This window comes from Heliconius melpomene, chromosome 1 (assembly GCF_056956725.1).
Source record: "Heliconius melpomene rosina isolate 202511_hmr_F chromosome 1, ASM5695672v1, whole genome shotgun sequence".
Classification (NCBI taxonomy): Eukaryota; Metazoa; Arthropoda; class Insecta; order Lepidoptera; family Nymphalidae; genus Heliconius; species Heliconius melpomene.
The window spans coordinates 2,690,395-2,709,710 of record NC_140389.1 but is presented as its reverse complement, the minus strand read 5'-3'; the positions used below and the strand labels follow the sequence as shown (position 1 = coordinate 2,709,710).

General features: G+C 31.9%; 3 protein-coding genes and 1 pseudogene across 4 annotated transcripts; 1 reads left to right on the top strand and 3 right to left on the bottom strand.

Annotated features, from left to right (window-relative positions):
- The first annotated feature begins 246 nt into the window (after positions 1–246).
- LOC146540957 (proton-coupled amino acid transporter-like protein pathetic) lies at positions 247–12,839 on the top strand. Its single transcript, XM_085191840.1, has 13 exons — positions 247–432; positions 1,571–1,600; positions 2,341–2,492; positions 2,776–2,920; positions 3,181–3,311; positions 3,802–3,886; positions 7,978–8,116; positions 9,043–9,240; positions 9,615–9,720; positions 10,443–10,556; positions 11,542–11,641; positions 12,096–12,190; positions 12,748–12,839. Exons 1-13 carry the CDS (start codon positions 415–417, stop codon positions 12,821–12,823), a joined length of 1,389 nt encoding a protein of 462 aa, XP_085047966.1. The 5' UTR covers positions 247–414; the 3' UTR covers positions 12,824–12,839.
- Positions 4,184–7,670, bottom strand: LOC146540958 (uncharacterized; annotated as a pseudogene). Its single transcript, XR_014878351.1, has 3 exons — positions 6,123–7,670; positions 5,041–5,525; positions 4,184–4,930 (listed from the first exon to the last, which is right to left on the bottom strand). The product of XR_014878351.1 is annotated as an uncharacterized LOC146540958 (transcript).
- Positions 12,840–14,459: 1,620 nt separating the features above from the next.
- LOC146540956 (putative glutamate receptor) lies at positions 14,460–16,244 on the bottom strand. The gene has a single exon (XM_085188997.1). It carries the CDS (start codon positions 16,242–16,244, stop codon positions 14,460–14,462), a length of 1,785 nt encoding a protein of 594 aa, XP_085045123.1.
- Positions 16,245–16,384: 140 nt separating this feature from the next.
- LOC146540955 (putative glutamate receptor) lies at positions 16,385–18,212 on the bottom strand. Its single transcript, XM_085194217.1, has one exon. It carries the CDS (start codon positions 18,210–18,212, stop codon positions 16,431–16,433), a length of 1,782 nt encoding a protein of 593 aa, XP_085050343.1. The 3' UTR covers positions 16,385–16,430.
- Between the last annotated feature and the right edge of the window lie 1,104 nt (positions 18,213–19,316).

Below are 19,316 nucleotides of genomic sequence, written 5' to 3'. Positions count from 1 at the left end.
AGACAGAAATTGATAATAACATAGTTCACGCGGGTGAAACCACGAGCGGGCCGCTAGTATCTATATATTAGTCTCAGCTATGGAACTTCCAAGGATATTTCACAAAAAAAAAAGACAAATATAAAATAAAGTTAGGTACGATGATTTAATAATTAGAAAGAAAAAAACATAATTGACAATTTTGCATATTGGTAACATTTTTTTGGACCAAATGTCAGTTAATGTCAGTAAGTTCGTAAATAAATCCAAAATACTTCTTATTTATACGTTGTGCTTAATTTACATAATATTTTTGTATGAAATTAAATATTTTTAAAATGAAATTGTAAAAAATAATCAACGTAAACGTAATGACTAATATGTTAGGTGTATAATATGGCATAGTTTCACCACCCTCTCGATTTCTGTAGAAAAATGACTACGAAGCAGCCGGTATGTAACTTCATTAAACATAATATCTTGGTAAACAAACTGTATATTCATATAAAAACAATAAATATATATAATTAATAAGATACGAACAGAATGCCTGTATTATTTTACCTATATCGGAATTATAAATTTAAAAAGAGTAGTAAAAAATTTTTTTTTAATTTCACGCTGTATCCCGCACATAGCAAAGTAGCAATATGGCAGAGGGAACCTGAAAACCTAGTAGTAAGACACTAAGTTCCGCCATCAACATATAATCTCTCGCATGTGGTCAGAAAGTGGGGAACCGAATGTCTTAACTCTGAGGTCCTTTTGCCTATCCTGCGGCAAAAAGCGTGAAGGTGCTTTGTAATATTTCGTATTAGTAGTAATAGGTGGCGTTAACTTCCACCTCTCAACATCGCAATATTTGAAATTCGGGCAAAACGCGGAGAAGTATATTTTCTAATACTAGGTGATTTCTGCCTATTCTACAACGCGAAGCTGATAAAGTTCTTAGTTTTCTATTTCCGTTTACTTGCCAAACTACTAGCGGAAATTTGACGTGGAACAGGCGCGTCTCATCGGCGTATGTAAGCAGATGCACCTGAGTTCTAATTCTGTACAACGGGACGAATGAATAGTTCAGTAAGGAAATAACTTCTTGGGAAATGTTGAGACTTAACGCCATTGGTAGAACCTAACACTGTATTTTCCCTAACTATATTGTGGGGAATAGAGAATTTTGAGTATAAATATTTATACGATTAAATCTTAGTGTTTAAGAGGCCGCTTAATCATGTGAATGTAAACGCGACGGTTGTAGATTCGATTTACTGTCGGGGGAATGAAATATGTAATATTTTAATTTCCTCTCTCTGGTAGATAACCACCAGTCAACACACAATGCCTCGAGAATTTGATAGTGGGGAACGAAAATGTCTCAACTCTAGGTTCCCTCTGCTCACCCTGCGATGGAAGATGTGGGATATAGCGACAAAACCACGTAACATGTATACACTGAGATCTTCCCAATTACGCTAAGATTACGTTTTTTACTACATTTTTATTTTGTCCAAGTTCCAGTAGAGGTAAAAGCATTACTATAGAAATAACTGTTTTATAATTGATTATTTGTTATTTTTTTTCTCATTTTCAGGATACTCATGCGAAATCGTCTAGTGAAGGGGTAAGTTTTCTTTGGTCTTTCAATAAATAAATAATAGGTAACAAACTAAAAAATGTCTTTTCGTAAGGAATGCGGAGAAATATAAATAAAGTGTACAGAGTGAAGTTTAAAACTGTATTGTTAATATCGAGACAAAACCCCCTTTGTTTCACTAAAACCATTGAAATACGTGCATGACATTCAAAATTTGCCATGAAGTGTGAATTTTGGTACAAAATTTAGTGATTTACAAAGGTGATTGTGGCGGCCACAGTGATTTATCACTCCAAACACCTACAAACAACAGCATACATTGATAATACTCAAAGCGGTACCAGAACTCGGCTAAAATACACGTTACCTTTGTCCACGTACTCCGAACGTAAATCAAAGGAGGAAAATGAAAATTTTGATACCTATGAGGTTTTGGATGTGTATATCGGGTGAAGATTATAGGCTCTAAAAACTTGTTTAAGATTTTTTGTTTCTTTTTGCTTCACACCGTATCTCACATATACGCAGAGGGAACCTCCAAGACAATCCGTTCCCCAATCTCCGCGGAATTCTTGAGACATTGCTCATTAAAGAATGGCATAAATAATCCATGCTTTGTCTTGTTACCAGACCCAGGACATAAAAATAATTTATTTCCCCGAGCAGGTATCGAACCCCATAATCTTAGAGCTTATAGTTAGACGCTACGCCAATCCACCACAATAGCTCAGAGTAACAGAAAATTGTATAAAAAATTAATTTTCCAGGAAGACGACATATCGTCACTATGTACCCTCGAGTTCGAATTATCAGAATACATGGAAAGAAGCGCCAGCAGTGCCTTCCACGAGATGTATCCTGGCGTTGAAATGATTGACTACGATTTTATTGCAGAACGACAGAATTTATACAGCACCAAGTGTGTGAACATTCCGTTAAAAATTTAAAGAGAACTTAATGTAAGGCACTGTATTCTCCACTTCAATTGGAGACATTGTGCCGTGCCCTGCTTTGTCCTAACATTGCGGGGATATAAAAAAATAAATAAGCATTCCCCACAAGTCATTTCTTGCAAATTAGAGAATAACCATTAAAAAATCTTTAATAAATTTCATAAGCAAGTAAAATTAAAACCCAAAAATTCAATACCCAAAATCCAAAAGAATCACTATTTTTAATCAAATCTTTGTTCTTTTTATTAGTTTATTGGAGTCCACCGCTCATCTGGTGAAAGGCTGCCTCGGTGCGGGCATATTGGGAATGCACGAGGCGTACATGTATGGTGGCATTTGGACCTCGTTGGGGGTAACCGCTACTATTGGCTTCCTTGTGCCGTATTGCATGCTGGCAAGTTTATTGGTTCACTTTATTTTGTTTTCTTTTTAGTTTGGTTCATAATTTTAGTATTAGTTTTCATTAATTTTTATCAGTCTCTAAATGAAAGTTTAGGTATAATGTAGTATCGAAATAATTGTTTTTATCGAGTAATGGGCGGAAAATGGCGAATGGAGTGTCTTATTACTACGTTTCTTCGTATAGATTTTGAGTAGTTTCAAAATGCTAATTAAAAAGTATTTCATATTGTATATTGTCCACCTTTTTTCAAGACGCTAGTGAAGTCAGCTCAAACGATGTACATAAGGTTGCGAGTGCCGAGACTCTCTTATCCAGACTTAGCTGAGGCAGCATTAGCGACTGGGCCGATGAAACTTAGCAGACGATACAGTAAAGCGTTTAGGTAGGAATATATAGGTTACATTTATAAAAAAATATAAAGACTTTTGGATATTTTCTACCACCTGTGGCTCTTTGGGCGAGAACTCTTTACAGCGCCTGGTAATACAAGGAAGAGTTGAAGGGCAGCGCTCTTGCGGCCTATTTCCCATAAGATGGAGAGACCTCATAAAGCCCTGCACTGACGTTCCATTAACTCACATCAGTCAGAGAAATCTTGCAATCAAGCTCATTCAAGCTCTGACTAGAGTACGCGAAAAAAAAGAAGAAAAAAAATATATACCGAACAATATCAAATAAGAAGAGTTTTAGAAAAAAGACACATTTATAATTATTTAGTACTTAAATGACGATTGGCCTAGGGCATCCTTAATTCTCGGTCCCCCCTAATTGAAAGAATTAAGTTAACTGAAAGGATTCATTATTAGCAAAATCTTTCAAACAAAATACACAGATAAAACTGCATTGTAATATTATTTTTCTTTTCATTTCAGATACATAATAGATACATTTCTATTTTTAGATTTCAACGGGACCTGTTGTATTTTCCAAATAATGATAGCGAAAACGTTGAAGCAGGTTTGTTTTTTGTTTTTATATTAGTTTCTGAGATATCTTAATTTTTCCAACTAAATTTAATAGGATGTTTTATTATATTCATCAATTTTTATTACTCACTAGCTGACCCGGCGAACTTCGTACCGCCTTAGTGTTGCAATGATGCACTACTTTATTTTGTATAACTGACCTATCTTAGGTATAAGTACCTATTCAATTTGAACTGAATCCTCCATATAAAAATGAATCCATAATTCCCTAGTCTCGCTATACCTGAAAATGACTTTACAAATTTTTAATTAAATAAAAAACAAAATATATATTTTCATAATAGTGTTTATTTCTTAGGATTCAATAATTTCACTAATATTTTTACAAATCGCTATTGAACAACTTTGCATTTTTATTTAAACACTAAGCTCAATACCACGCGCGCTCTAGAAAGCAACTAATAGTCTCTGTACTCTTCACTGCTTCTCTCTACTCTAATGCTTTTTGATTAACTATATTTTTAGTTTTATGTTCTGGCGCGTAAATAAATAATGTTGTTGGTTTTCCGACACGGGAACAGGCGACATATAATTGGCCATGTGAAAAACATGGATTTTCTAGGTTGATGCCACATACACTTAGCGACTGCCCTTGCGATTTATTTATTGACATTGCAAATGCAAGCCGCACTGGAAACTGTAAACGCTTAAAGCTGAATGGCATGTCTTACATAGCACATAGCATCTTGAGCATATTCATGCATATGACTTCGCGGACGCGAAGGACGCGGACTTCCAACGTATGTTGCTGGGAGAATAGTTGTTCTGCCAACATTCTGTGCATTTCCATCAGCATTAATGGCATCCTGAAGATGAATGTATTCCTCGGAACGGAGTTTTGCCTGGTTCAACCTGATAAATGTCAATCGTTCAGTTTCAACTTTCACATACATATCCACAGCATACTGGTGAAATAGACGCCGACATTTTTAGATGTGATTGTCCTCATTTTCCCGAACCATCAGTCTGTATGAATAATAATTCATTGAAGTAATTTTTTTGTTCGTGTCAGCACCTGTAAACAATTTTTTGTGTTATAATAATATAATTTTTGTTTATAATAATATAAATTTTATGTTAGTAAACATATATTTTAATGTCGTAAACATATTGTTAATAATTTACCTGTAACTGGACTTATCATCTTCATTGAAAAATGATAGCCGTCTTCACCTTGCCAAAATAAGATAGGATATTGTAAGGCATCATATGATCGATGTGTTTCAGACAGACGCTGAAGCTGATCGTTCCGCCGATGTAAAACAATGTCTCGGTTTTCTAAATTTTCACCCACAACGACAATAGCCACTTCATCAATTGTTGGCACATTGAAACGTCCAGCATGTTGTCCTGCAGGCGCCTTATCGGCTCTGATGACAATTTTGTGATTATCAGATGGCATGCGGTCTAATGCAGTTGTGAATAATGCAACTAATTCATTGTGTTGATGGAAAAATGTTTGAAGTTGTTCCACAATGTATCTTTTCACTGAGTTGTTGTGTGCGCAACGCTGATCGACTTCTCTTGCTGAATTGCCCATAAAATATATTTGCAAAAATTTATAGAACTGGCAATAAGGAACCTGTTCGATGATATATTTGACCCTGAATCTGCAAGAATATAAATATATATACAGGTAATTATATAGCAAATTTTACCGCCATGTGGCTCGCAAAATACTGCCACAATACTTTACATCATTTCAAATTAAAACTACTTTAAACCTCGACATTGAACAGCCTTCCATGACAGCTATAGGTAGTAGACCTAAAAAACTTATTTGCCATAGGCAAAACTAAAAAAAATGTTTACCATTATAATGCCATTAATTTAATTTTAATTTAAAAAAATATTTATTATTTAGTGTCTTTTACCTTAAATTATTAATATTAATTGTTTTTTTTTCGTACATGTATAACAAAATAGAATAAGTGAATAATTTATTAATGCATATATGAAACTGTTTTTTATCTTAATAATGTATAACTTGTGTGTAGCACATGTAATTTATTATTTTTAAGTTGTTGTTTGTTGTTATCGTTAAATTTATTTTTGCATGTGGAGCCCACCTGTAAATAATTGAGCAATTACAAATAATTTACTTTGTTTTTTCTTTAATGGCATATAATAATTGTATCAATTGTTGGTGGGCCTTATAAATAAATAAATTAATTAATTAATTAATAAATAAACAAATAATTACTTACTTTGAAAGTAGGCATAAAATTGTCTCGAATAACCTTTGTTGCCCCAAATGATGTCATTTGAAAGCAATTATTGTACTGCTGGATATGAGTCAAAAAATGATAAGAATCTGGACCAATTCCAGATACCATTGAATGTAGTGGCTCTGGTGGCGGTACCAATGGCGCCAATTTGACTTGGCCGCTGGCACAACACAATCCAGGGGCTTCATTTTTGAATTTCAATGCCTTGCAATTTGGACACACAATCATCAGTTTGATTTGCTCTTATATTTCTTTGACTTGCCGTATTTCGAGTTATGCGGCCTAAGCTTGTACGTCTGGTTGGTGGCATTGTTAAAAACGAAAACCCAACTGAAAATGAAAAGCTCTCATACATTTTCTGTATAACCATGTATACCAAATTGTATTATTGTGTAATCAGCAAAAGTTACTAAAAATCAATATGAAGCTGTGAACTTACCGTGATTAACAAACACTTCACTTCACTTCTTTTTATTCAATGGCTTTCCCATTAGGATTCTATGCCAATATCAAGTAATATAATTTAACAATTATAAACGAATGGCGATACGTCAATATCAAGTAGAGATAACTTTAAACTGGATAATTCTTCTGGCTGTCCTCAAAAACGTGTATTAAAGATGGCAACCAGAATAAAAAATTAGCAAACAATAATCAAAACAAACGTTGTTGGCCAAACAAACGATGACAGTAAAGCAAACGATGCTCTTTCATCAATATAATCTATGGCTGTGAATGACATTGACATTGACATTTGTTACTCGCGTTTTTTAAAATATGCTAAATTAAATGTACATTTTTCAATATTTCTGAGAGATTTTCTTAATATTTTTTTCTGTAAGAACCTTCTAATAATAACAAATACAACAAAAAAAGAATTAGTGAAATCGGTCCAGTCATTCACGCGTGATTTATTTATTTAATTAATTTATTTATTTAATAGGAAGCCAACGTTGTATACAATAATAATTCAAAACGCTAAAAAAAACAATCTTAAGTGAGAACGACACTAATTGTATACCGCACTTACAGGCTAACTTGACATGCATAAATTAAAAATAAATGAAAACAAACACAATACAAATCCTTCTGCACTAACATTACTTACACTTCAGAAAAAAATAAAAATAAAAAACTTGTACTATAAAAGAAACAGAAACATTAAAATTTTAAAATGATTTTAACTATTAAAAAAAACATAAATAATAATTTCTTCTTTATCAATAATTATTTAAGAGCAAAGGTGATGCCGTGACCAAGGAAAACGGGTTTCATTTTTATATATATATAGATGGCGATACGCCAATATAATCTATGGCTGTGAACGACATTGACATTTGTTACTCGCGGGTTTTTTAAAATATGCAAAATTAAATGTACATTTTTCAATATTTCTGAGAGATTTTCTTAATATTTTTTTCCGTAACTACATTCTCCTAATAATAACAAATACAACAAAAAAATAATTAGTGAAATCGGTCCAGTCATTCACGCGTGTTGCCGTGACCAAGGAAAACGGGCTTCATTTTTATATATATACATTACTCACTACTAAATGTTGTGGACTAACTTTCTCGGAGAAATTAATTTATCTCATTTAGAAACGTAGAACGGACTGTCTTGACTAGGTTTTCTATACGTAAAAAAACGGTAAAACACGTAATATTTTTTTTGTATTTTTTAAAGCTTCACACTATATCCTTCACATAGAAGGGTAGGCAAATAGTACGTAGGAATGTAGTGTTATGACACTCCGTTCACCAGTTTCCGTCGAATTTATATAATTATATTATTATTATTTCTAATTTAATTAATTGAATAATTGCTTTTCCAGGTAATGGAGTCAGTATCGAGCTGGCAAGTCTCTATGAGCGTGTACATCCTGATAGTCGCTGTGCCCCTGCTACTGCTTTGTTTGATTCGAAGTCTCAAGTACTTGGCTACGTTTTCACTTGCAGCTGATATGGTTATAGGTATATATTGTTAATTAGACAATATAAATATAAAATTAATTTCGTGTCAGTCGTAGCGGAAAGAGGGCAAAGCGCGGCGTTAAATTCCGCCTCTCAACGCCTCCAGAATTGACGGTGAGTGAGGAACGGAAATGTCTTTATGGGAACGGAGTGTCTCGTTTCTTATAGGTTCCGAGGTTGGCAACAAAAAATAATCATTTCATTTAAATAATAACAATAAAGTTATTAAAAAAAAAACGCCAGTTATAATTTTAATTCCCTTGCATTGCATTTACATTGGGTAATGTTTATATACTTAGTATGTATAGATAAGGATGAATGGTAAAACTGTTAAGTCTACGAATAATGGTGTAGTTTATAATAGGTGTCCAATTACATAGTGATCGTTCTGGGGTTGATTCCATTTGTTTACTTATATTTAAACTATATTCATTTAATCAGTGTTATTTTCTTAAAATATTTTCAATATTTTTATTATAAACAAAACATTAATATTGTTTATCTAGTTAATGAAAGTAAATGGCAAAAATTTTTTTTTTTACAACTCTTGTCTTAATCATAAAATTTATAGTGCCCTCTATTAAATAATCCGCTAACTACTTTTGTAGGAATAATTGTAACTAGAATGTGTCATAGTGTCTTAGTGTCGCACCAGATGGCAGTACGTTAAAAATATATGCTTCACGCCTCTAAATAATAATTATGTTTCCAGTAATTCCATGTAATAAATTGTACCATTGACTTTGAAAAGAGCAACTGTTGAGTTTCTTGCCGGCTCTTCTCAGCAGAACTGCCTTCCGAACCGGTGGTAGCTTTTTGTTCATATGTTCATTCGACGATTCAAAAGTGTTTATAATAATAGTCTATTTGAATAAAGAATATTTTGATTTTTTTTTTTAATTTTAACATACATATATTATTTTCAGCTATTTGTGTCATAACGACTATGGGATATAGTATATCGATGGCGGGCAATCTAAGCGACCGTCCCGCTTGGAAGAGTGTACATGGCCTGCTACGTATGATCGGCATTTGTATCTATAGTATAAATGGCATCGGTGTAATACTACCTATTGAAAATCATATGAGACGACCGCAGTATATAGGCACTGTGATACAGTGTGGTAAGTCACAGAGATGTTAATTTAAGTTTAATTGACATTAAAATAATGTATGACACCGTTAAATTATTTAATAAGATAATATTATTAACAGTATATTATACCTACAAAATATTACATAAAGAATAGTTAAACTTTTAGTTACTTAGTAAGAAACAACCTAGATAGTTTCTAAGATATGTTTTTTTTTCTTTTATGTGATGGATTTTATCATAGTACTTTGCACTTCTGTATACATACATAAGAATAAATTACATTCCCTGGAAATGCGTGGATAGTCAAGTTCTAAGTTGGAATAGTAAGAAACTGAAGTAAAAAAATTTTTTTTTGTGTATATTATAATATTGTGATTATTTCTAAAATCTTTCATTCCACAGGTATGCCCATAGTATTAGCTTTTGTGACGATTATCGGTTTCTTCGGTTATTGGGCGTGGGGTGAAAAGTGTAGATCTCCATTCACCATACACATGCCGTCTCACACGTATGTATTTCTATATTATTTAATAGAATTATACTATAAAAATAGTGGTAAGTAAACTGCTTTTTGTTAAAATTATTAAACAATAGCTGGTTTTTAAAAAGAAAATATTAAGAAAATGTAAGAAAGATCCTTTGGATAATAGAATACAAATATTAAATTACTAGCGGACGCGCGCAGCTTCGCTTGCGTATTTAAGGGTGAATTCTAATAACCCATGAAACATGTGTTCAATGAAATATTTTTAAGAGTCTAAATTTCAAATTTTATAAAAATTGGTGGCGATTTAAAGATTTTTCCATACAAACTTTCAACCCCTTATTTGCACCCTTAGGGGGTGAATTCTAGAAAACGATGAAACACGTATTCAATTAAATACTTTTCAAAATCTAAATTTTATAAGAATCGGTGCCGATTTAATTTTTTTTCCATACAAACTTTCAACCCCTATTTGACCCCTTTAGAGTTAAAATTTTTCAAAATCCCTTCTTAGTGGATGTCCAGATTACGAAAGTAAACATCTGTCCAAAGTTCACGTTTCTACCATCAGCAGTTACGGCTGTGCGTGCGTCTTACCTCAGTCAGTGAGGACAAGTCCTTTTATATATATAGATAGATAATAAATTATTTATTCACCAAATGTTATTTTAAAATGTTTTGAATATTTTTAATAATATCTATTACTCATTCTTTTTTGTAATATTTTATCATTATCTTAATTTCAGAGTACTTCTTATAATGCAAGTTCTTCTAACAACGACTTTCGGGGTAACATTTGCTGTACATTTCTGGGTGCCATTTAGAATTATATGGCATTATATTGGGAAGAGATTTAAAAAGTTAAATTATTATTTTTTGTTATACTTATTATTTTTTACTATAAATAACATATGTTACATGTGAGCCCGTCGTGGCGCAGGTTTCTGTTTGACCGTAATATACCGCATAAAAATTAATTTATTTTATGATTTTAAGTGATGGGTAGATCTTAAAATGATGCTTCTTAAACGAGTGGTGATGGTGGTGGTAGTGGTTCTCAACGAGTGGTTGTGATTGTCCTATGTAAAACTTCATTTAATTAGGTATTATTTTTGTGCAAAGTTACATTTTGGTATATTAACAAGAACATACATAAAAAGTATTCGGGCGAATTGGGAATCTCCCTTCTTTGAAGTTGGTTGAAAATGAGAACATATTCTTTTTTGAGGTTGGTTGAAAAGAAATGCAACCATCAGGAATCTCACTTCTGACATCAATTTATAAAGTTTTTTCTTGTAACTATTACAGTATAATCAATTTTTACCAAAAAAAAACAAACTTTCTCAATTTTCTCTGGATTCCATAATCGAAACCTAACCAAACTTTCACCAAATTATCCTTGAAGTGTATCCTTTCAAATAAAAAAAAATCATCAAAATCGTTTAGCGCAACATTGAGTTATTCGTCTATTTGTCGCGCACATACCTAATGCAAATGTAAGACTTATGTGATTTTCTCATGGATACCATTGTCAGACATGGACCAAAAAAAAATGGGACCATTCGGGAACCTATACCTTTCAAATAAAAAAAAAAATCAAAATCGGTTCACCCAGTTAAAAATTATGAGGTAACAAACATTACAAAAAAAAAAAATACAGTCGAATTGATAACCTCCTTTTCTTACAGAAGTCGGTTAAAAATTGTGAATACTTCGAAAAACAGACCATCCAACCCAAATCCGTAGTTCCTGAGATTACCATTTTCTACCAAACATGCACTTTAGCTTTATAATATTAATCATTTATATTAGTTCCATTTCTTTATATATAAATATTTTAAACAGGCATCGTGGTATATGGGAGCGCTTACATAGAGCAATACATGTTCTTATCATATCGTGTTTGTCTATAGCCTTTCCGAGTATGGTGAGATGGATGAGTTTTGTAAGTTATATTTTGCTTTTTTTAAAACCTAGAACTAGCGGTGTTGAGATCCACCACTCAACACTTACCCTTAACAGTAGGTTCCCTCGGCATACCCTGGTTTATGCATGAAGCTAAGAAGCTAGATTGCCTAGAATTGCAAGTACATAGAATCTACTACTTGGGGTGTCAATGTGTAATGGTGGTTAGAAGCGTAATTTACTTATTGTAGTAGACAAATCCATTCAAAGAGGCAAAGATGCATTTTATCCTTGTCCCATCAATGCTAAGACCAAGCAGCTATATTAGATTTCGCCAAAATATTGGAAAATATATAATATCTTAGATACATTTTGCTTAACCAACAAAATAAAGCACTTAAATAAATTATACAAAAAATAAAACGATGAAAAATCGTCAGATTCTAGAAACACTTTTTTTATTAATATATAAATTATTACTTTTATTGTTTTAGGTTGGCAACTTCTTCGCGGGGTTTATGGTTTTTGTGTTTCCAGCGATGATAGAGATATTAATTAGATGGAGTCATTCTAGAAAATATTTATTTATGTAGGTAAAATCAGATATTTGTTTATTTTTTTTTCCTTTTTAATTATATTGCTTTAGCAAGCTATTCCTTAAACAGATATTTGGAAAAAAACTTTTGAAGTGGTAGTACTTTGTAAGTTGCCAAAACGATGGATGGATGGACCGAAGTTTTTACTCCTATACTATTTTTAAGACTTTTACAGTCCCCTATAATCTTTAGAGTTAGTGTGGGAATACAATTCTGCCATCTCTGAAATATAATGTGAAAGAAAGTGGTCAATAGTGTTGATGTACTCGTATTTATATTAGGTCTTGACTATTTTGAGTTCGAGTCCCATTTGGGGAAATTAATAATTTTTATTTCTTTTCTCTGGTAATAAGAAAAAGTGCGGCGTTAAGTTCAGCAACGCAAAATCTCGAAAATTTTACTATAGGTACGTGCGAATTTCAAGTTTAAAAGTATGAACTAGGAAACGGCAAATTTGATATACAAATTTGTCTTTAAAATAATTAAATTAGTAAAATAAGGAAATTTAACATTATCTACCCTACGAGAATAACATTACTTTGATTTTCAGGTGGTTATTACTGAAGAATACCTGTCTAATACTATTGGGTGTTATTTTGTGTGGAGGTGCTTTTTATGCTAGCTAAATAATAAACATTTAACTCATTTTAATTAGTTTTAATATATTATAAAAAAAAACAGCTTCACGCTCGAGTGAGGATCGAACCCACGACCAGTCGCGTAGACATGTTAAGCTTAAAAAAACATGTTAAATAAAAAAAAACCCTGAAAGAGACTGGAACCTGCAACCATCGCTTTTATTTCAATTACTATACCATAGTATTATTATTTCCATACGCAATAAACTTATACATTTCATTTTGAATGATAACATTAATGTTAATCCTATATGATACTACTAGCGTTAGTCGTATCTATATTTAATTATACAAGTGAGTACCTCTACTGATAGTAGATCTTCAATTTACATATAAATATGAACAAAATAAAATATTTATATGTACCTATGTTTGTGGATGATTTATGTCATTAACTCGTAAATGCTTTAAAAATATTGTTTTTTTTTTATATTTACTCGGCCCACACAGCACAGAGAAGAGATCCTAGTGATAAGATACTCCGTTCCCCACTTTGCACCCCAATTTCTGTTTTAGCAACTCAACAATGTAGCCACTTAAAAAAACCAAAACTAAATCTTAACCTTAACACCAATAACAGAACAAAAATTGCATAACATTTTTGTGTGACGAACAAACATTATAGCTAATAAATATTGATTGTTACAATCACTTGTCGAATTGAGTGTCCTCAGTTGATACGCAGTGCTGAGGCCTGGTACGGTTACATATGGAATTTAACTAATAATTAGTTTAAATTAAACGTTATTTCAAGGTCGAGTTCATTTAACTAATAAATATTAATGGTGTTTGGGAATGAGATGGGCTGTTTTGGTTAATTTTGATGAATTTATACTAAATATATGTAAACATTTTTTACACGCTGTATTCTGGATATACCAGGGAAGATACAGAGAACTTATTGTTAAGACACACTACTCCTCTCTCTTCGGTCAATTCTCGAGACAGTGTGTTTTAAATGGCAGTACTCAACGCTGCACTTTGTCTTGTAACCAGAGTTACGAAATAAAAAATATAATTCGTTTCCGAATGGGAATCAAACCTATCGTGTCTATAGATATATTATTTTAATTGCAATAAAATTAATACTGAATTGAGGAAAATAAAAAAGTTTAATTATTTTTTTTAATTTATTTGCTCTATGTTTGTAGTGCACCTATAAAGTAAACATTTACACTTCATACTTATATACTTTAAGATTTTCTAATACGTAATATACATATTATATTAAAAGTTTTAAGATATTATGTACGTATTAATTATTCATCAACAATTATGTGAAATATATTATTAACAGACACACACAACAATGACAATTTCTGTGCAGTATTAATTTTAATTAACTCTACCACATACATAGTTCTAGAAACCGACTTAGCTTATAACAATACAATACTACTAACTTATTTTGCTATACGTAATGTGAACCTACTAAAACACGCGAGGCTTTAGGTGAGCTTTGCACATCAATCAGTAATTATAAATGTAAAGCGAGAAAAACACTTTTAAAAATACAGTTTATTATTAGATAATTCCTAAAAAAAATTCCAATTCAATTCAATTTTATCTTTTAAGAATCGGACACAAAAATAAAATATTAAGAACTAATAATTAAAAAAAACGATTATTCATCCTCTTCCAACTGTCCACAGTAGGTTTCAACTACAAAAAATATAAGACTTAACAACCACCCAGCAACCATTAAAAGCATACATGATTTAAAATTATCTAAAGTAAGTGGGTTATATTCTTTATGTCTAGTCAATTGAAAAAGATATTTCTTATGTCTTAAATAATTTCTATGCACTATTTGAGAAAAACCAGATTCAACCGCGAAACTTAAAATACGATTGACTGGACTTGCCATAAGCGAATGTTTCTTAAAGTACATCGCTATAGGACTACTAATAATCTTTTGAGGTATAATTTGTAAACGCTTATCACCGTTACTCTCCATCAAATATTCTATTATATTTTCTTTATTAAACGCTAAAACAAAATCTGATGTACCTTCAGAAATTTGATCCAAAATGTTATAAGACTCGTTGAAATCCAAGACTTTCCAATTTTCATAGATGAACGGATCGTCGGAGTAATATTGACGCAGTGCAGGCAAACCACCGTAGAGATGACGACCTTTTAAAACACTGTCGAGAGAGGGGTAATCTTCTTCATATATTTTGTTTTTTAACGAATTCATCAAGGCGGCTTGATAAGCATTCCGAATAACAAAACAGTACCAAATCCAGCTATAAACTAATATAAGAAGAGATCTATTTTTCGGCAATTTTATTATTGACATCCCCAGAAAGAGCGCCCATGAGTAAAATAATAAACTTGATCTTATAGGCCCAATTTTAAGAACCATTCGGATCCGTCTCCAAATATCTAATCTTGTCACAGCGTTTATTATGGCAATGCAAGAAAAAATTAGAAATAACCCCACTCTTATACTAGTGTCTAGAGGATTCATAAGCTTTTCCCAAGAGGGCTTTTGCAAAGGAATTGCAGCAGTCCATACAATGTCCATGGAATTGTATATGAATGATGTAGTAAAATTGGCATATTTTCGGGCAGAGACAGGCAGTGAACATACCGACATATGAGCATGGTTGTTGTACACGTCACCCAGAGAGCCAGTCCAGTTGCCGTTGTAATATCGACCCCACGTATTTCCTTCAGCAGGAATCTTAATTTTCAAAGTGGCATTCAGTGCACTGATTAAGATTTTTAATATTTCTCCATCACCTCCAGAAGGCTCAGAAGTTTCATTATTTAAAATCATAAAAGGTGGCTGGTGAAAAGTTGATACAGTGAGAGGACATTTGTAAAAATTTTTCAATTTCCTCGGGTACAAATTTACGAAACAATCATCATTAGTGCAATTGTTGCTCACATCAAGCTTATAAGGTACATTATTGATACATTTTTCTGGGACTACAATATCGTATGCAAACATTTCAAAGTCGGTCTCGCTCTTTGGTCTGATGTATATAGCATTTATTATATAGACACGTGATAATGTAACAAAAATATCAATTTCATCACACTTATCTTCATATCCATATGGTGCACATATTATAATATATTTTCCAGAATTATCATATTTTAATTTATTAAGCCACAAAATTATGTCAATTACATCGTTAGAGTCCTTGCCGAAAATAACAAACTGTGGTATCACTGTGAGACGTCTTTGTGGAATAAATTTCCCAAATTTTAATACAACTGATTTATTATAGTTTTTAAGAAAGATTTCTAGTGAAATCATATTCAAAGCATTATGAACAACAAGAGCCACATATCGCCAATCAAAATTGTAAAACGCAATTTTTGCAGCAGCTCTTCCCATATTTTCTAAAACAGATAAATCTGTATATAAAAGTTTTTCTGAGGAACTACTATTCATTTTCACTAAAAAGTAATCCCTGAATAGGAAATCTTATAGGTACAATAAATACATTTAGTCACTGATGGTCGCTTCACATGCTTACAATATGCGATTATTATCTTTTTGTTACGCTTCATATTATTTTATAATAAATGGTTTTTTAATGTATTCAATAAAAGTACATGTTATAAACACATTAGATGATTAATTTCTATAAGCAATAATGGGTTGAGTTTGCCTTTTCATCAAATAAATTTCAAGAAAAAAGAAAATTAGAGATGACAACCAACCACATATTAATATTAAATAGCATCCTGCAAAATTACTTAAAGTAATAGGTTTATCTTCGCTTGCAGTTTTTTGAATGTTATTTCCCATTGTACTATTTTTGAAAAACATATTAGTCCATCCAAATTCAATTAAACGCTCTAATATTTTATTTATTGGATGAGCCAATGGAGAAAACTTTTTAAAGAAAATAGACGATGGACAATTTAAAATAACTTGTGGTAAAATATGCAAGTTTCTACCAGGTTCTTTAAGAAAATCTTGAGCAGTTGCTAGATTCATGGCTAAAACAAATCTCATACCATGAGTTAAATTTAGCATTAACGATTCATATTCTGAACTATCTTTATGCTTCCAGTTATTATAAACTATATGTTGATCCATATAATAGTCTTTTAAAGCTGAACCTCCACCGAATGAATATTTAGCTTCGATTGCATCGTTTATGCTCGAAAAATCATCTAAATAGATATCATTTTTCAAGGAATTTATTAGATGAACTTGGTAAAAAGTTCTCATGAGGAAACAGTACCAAATCCATATTAATATTAAGTAAGACAAAGCCATTTTAGAAGGTAAAGTTAATGTTGGTTGTCCCATACACATTAGCCAAGATAAAAAAAGAACATTCTCTGGGTCACGTCCAGAACTAAATTTCTTGAAAATAATCGTGCAAAATTTAGTTTTAAGAAATAATACTATGCATAGAACGATTCCAAAGGAAATAATTATCGCAATCCTTGTGTCCATTTTAAAAGGTCTTAAAAGTTTATACGATGCCATTTCTTTTTCTGGGGGGTGAGTTACCCATCCTAAAATTATAGAATAATAAAAGTTAGAAATTTGAAAATCTCTATGTCTAGTTTGAGTAATACTTGCTGATGTCATTGAGAAGTTTGCCAAATCATAGAATAGGTCACCGAGAGAACCTACCCATGTGCCGTTTTCATCGAGATTTCCCCAACCATCGCCTTTAAAAGGTGTTCTTATCGTAAGGCTTGCATTTAACGCTGTGATTATAATATTTAACAAATCGCCATCAGCTCCTGTTGGAGTACCAGTACTAAAATTCATGTAAGGTTTCTGCATAAACGTAGACACTATGATAGGGCAACCGTGTAAATTTCGTAATTTTATAGGATATTTATTTTTACAATACTTTTGATCCATTTTAATACAATTATTCCAATCTTTAACTTCAGTGGCAGGGCTATTTTGACAATTACTTCCATAGTCGTAGGTATATCCTTTAGCACCAATATTTGGTATATTGTTTATAAAAATGATATTCACTATTTTATGATGCCAAAACATTTCAACAGCCTTTAACTCATCACAATCTCCGTCGACCATTGATTGGCATATGATTAAGAACTTTCCTGTATTATCGAACTTATAGTCATTCATCCAAGCTAATAAATTTAGTATACTTCCTAGGTCATTGCCGAAAAGCACAAATTGTTTTGTAATCTTATGTAAATCTGGTTTCCATTTTTTAGTAGCGATGACTGCTGTTTTATTGTAACTTTCTAAGAACGCATTGACACCACAGAAAACAGTTGTATTTAATAGAACCAGGGTTATATATTGCCATCTAAAGTTATGAAGAGCTATCCTCGCTGCACTCTTCGCCAACATTTCAATATGCACACAATCATTAAATTGAATGTTGCTTTCCATATATCTATTAGCCACCATTTTAACGTTCGTGTTAAATAACTGCAATTGAATAATAGCCGTGACTAATGTCTCTCTAATCAATTTCGAAATCAGGGTAGGGGAAAAAATGGACAATAAAAGCTTAGTAAGTTGATTGAATCATGTAATATTTTATTTACAGTTAAAATAATTAATATTTTATAGTAAAAAATAATCGGTATTCGGTAAAAATATTCATAACTTAAAATATGTCGTTATGGCAGACACAATACAATCTTTATCTTACTCAAGTTTTAATCCACAGAAAAGAAATGGAATTAAGGCATATTTTGCAAAATATGATTCTGTTACGTCGAAACTCTTGCGATATATGGGCGATCCATATCTTTCACAATATTATAATATATCTTTAATAGTTTTAAGAAAGAAAATAAAACAATAATAATATGCAATCCCTATGTTATTTTCAATGTACCTACTGAAAATGTCTATCGTCTAAGGTATAGTTTTTTTTTCAGTTTCTCCATGTGTACCGCACACAGGAGGGAGAGAAAAATGGAACCTAGTGTTAAGACACTCCGTTCCTCATTTTCCGCCGAAATCTGGAAGCATTGGGCACTCAACAGAGTGGCGGAACTCAACGCTGTGCTTTGCTGGAGTACATTTGTGCCGTGGCGCCTATATATTGTCTATATAATATGTCATAAATATAAGTAACATAATATTAGGTTCTAATTAGATAAGATAACTAATACTAAGATTAACTCTAATGAAATCAGACTTTCTACAACGATGTATATATTAGAAGTACAATAATCATTACTGTTTTAATTTAATAGTGTAACTTATTCCTTGTTTTATTTTAACGGTAATTATTATGATTAAAGTAGTCTTTTCTATGGCACTAATTGCACAACATTTTTATTATGAAAAAGCACTGTTATGGGTTCGATTCCCAATCGGAGTAATAAACTATTTTCATTCCCTCACTCTGGTAACAAAACGAAGTGTGGTATTGTGTTTCTCCACTCATAAGCAATTTCTTGCATAAGAGGGTAGAAATATGGCAAAGAGTGTCTCAACAGGTTTTCTCTGCCTGCCTTGCTGTGTATAAATGTACATATTAAATTAATAGTTATTCAG

Coding starts and splice junctions, on each gene's coding strand:
- LOC146540957 (XM_085191840.1), top strand. Junction 1,601..2,340: donor CGAAATCGTCTAGTGAAGGG/GTAAGTTTTCTT, acceptor TTAATTTTCCAG/GAAGACGACATATCGTCACT. Junction 9,241..9,614: donor AGGCACTGTGATACAGTGTG/GTAAGTCACAGA, acceptor TTCATTCCACAG/GTATGCCCATAGTATTAGCT.
- LOC146540956 (XM_085188997.1), bottom strand. CDS start 16,244: ATGAATAGTAGTTCCTCAGAAAAACTTTTATATACAGATTTATCTGTT.
- LOC146540955 (XM_085194217.1), bottom strand. CDS start 18,212: ATGGTGGCTAATAGATATATGGAAAGCAACATTCAATTTAATGATTGT.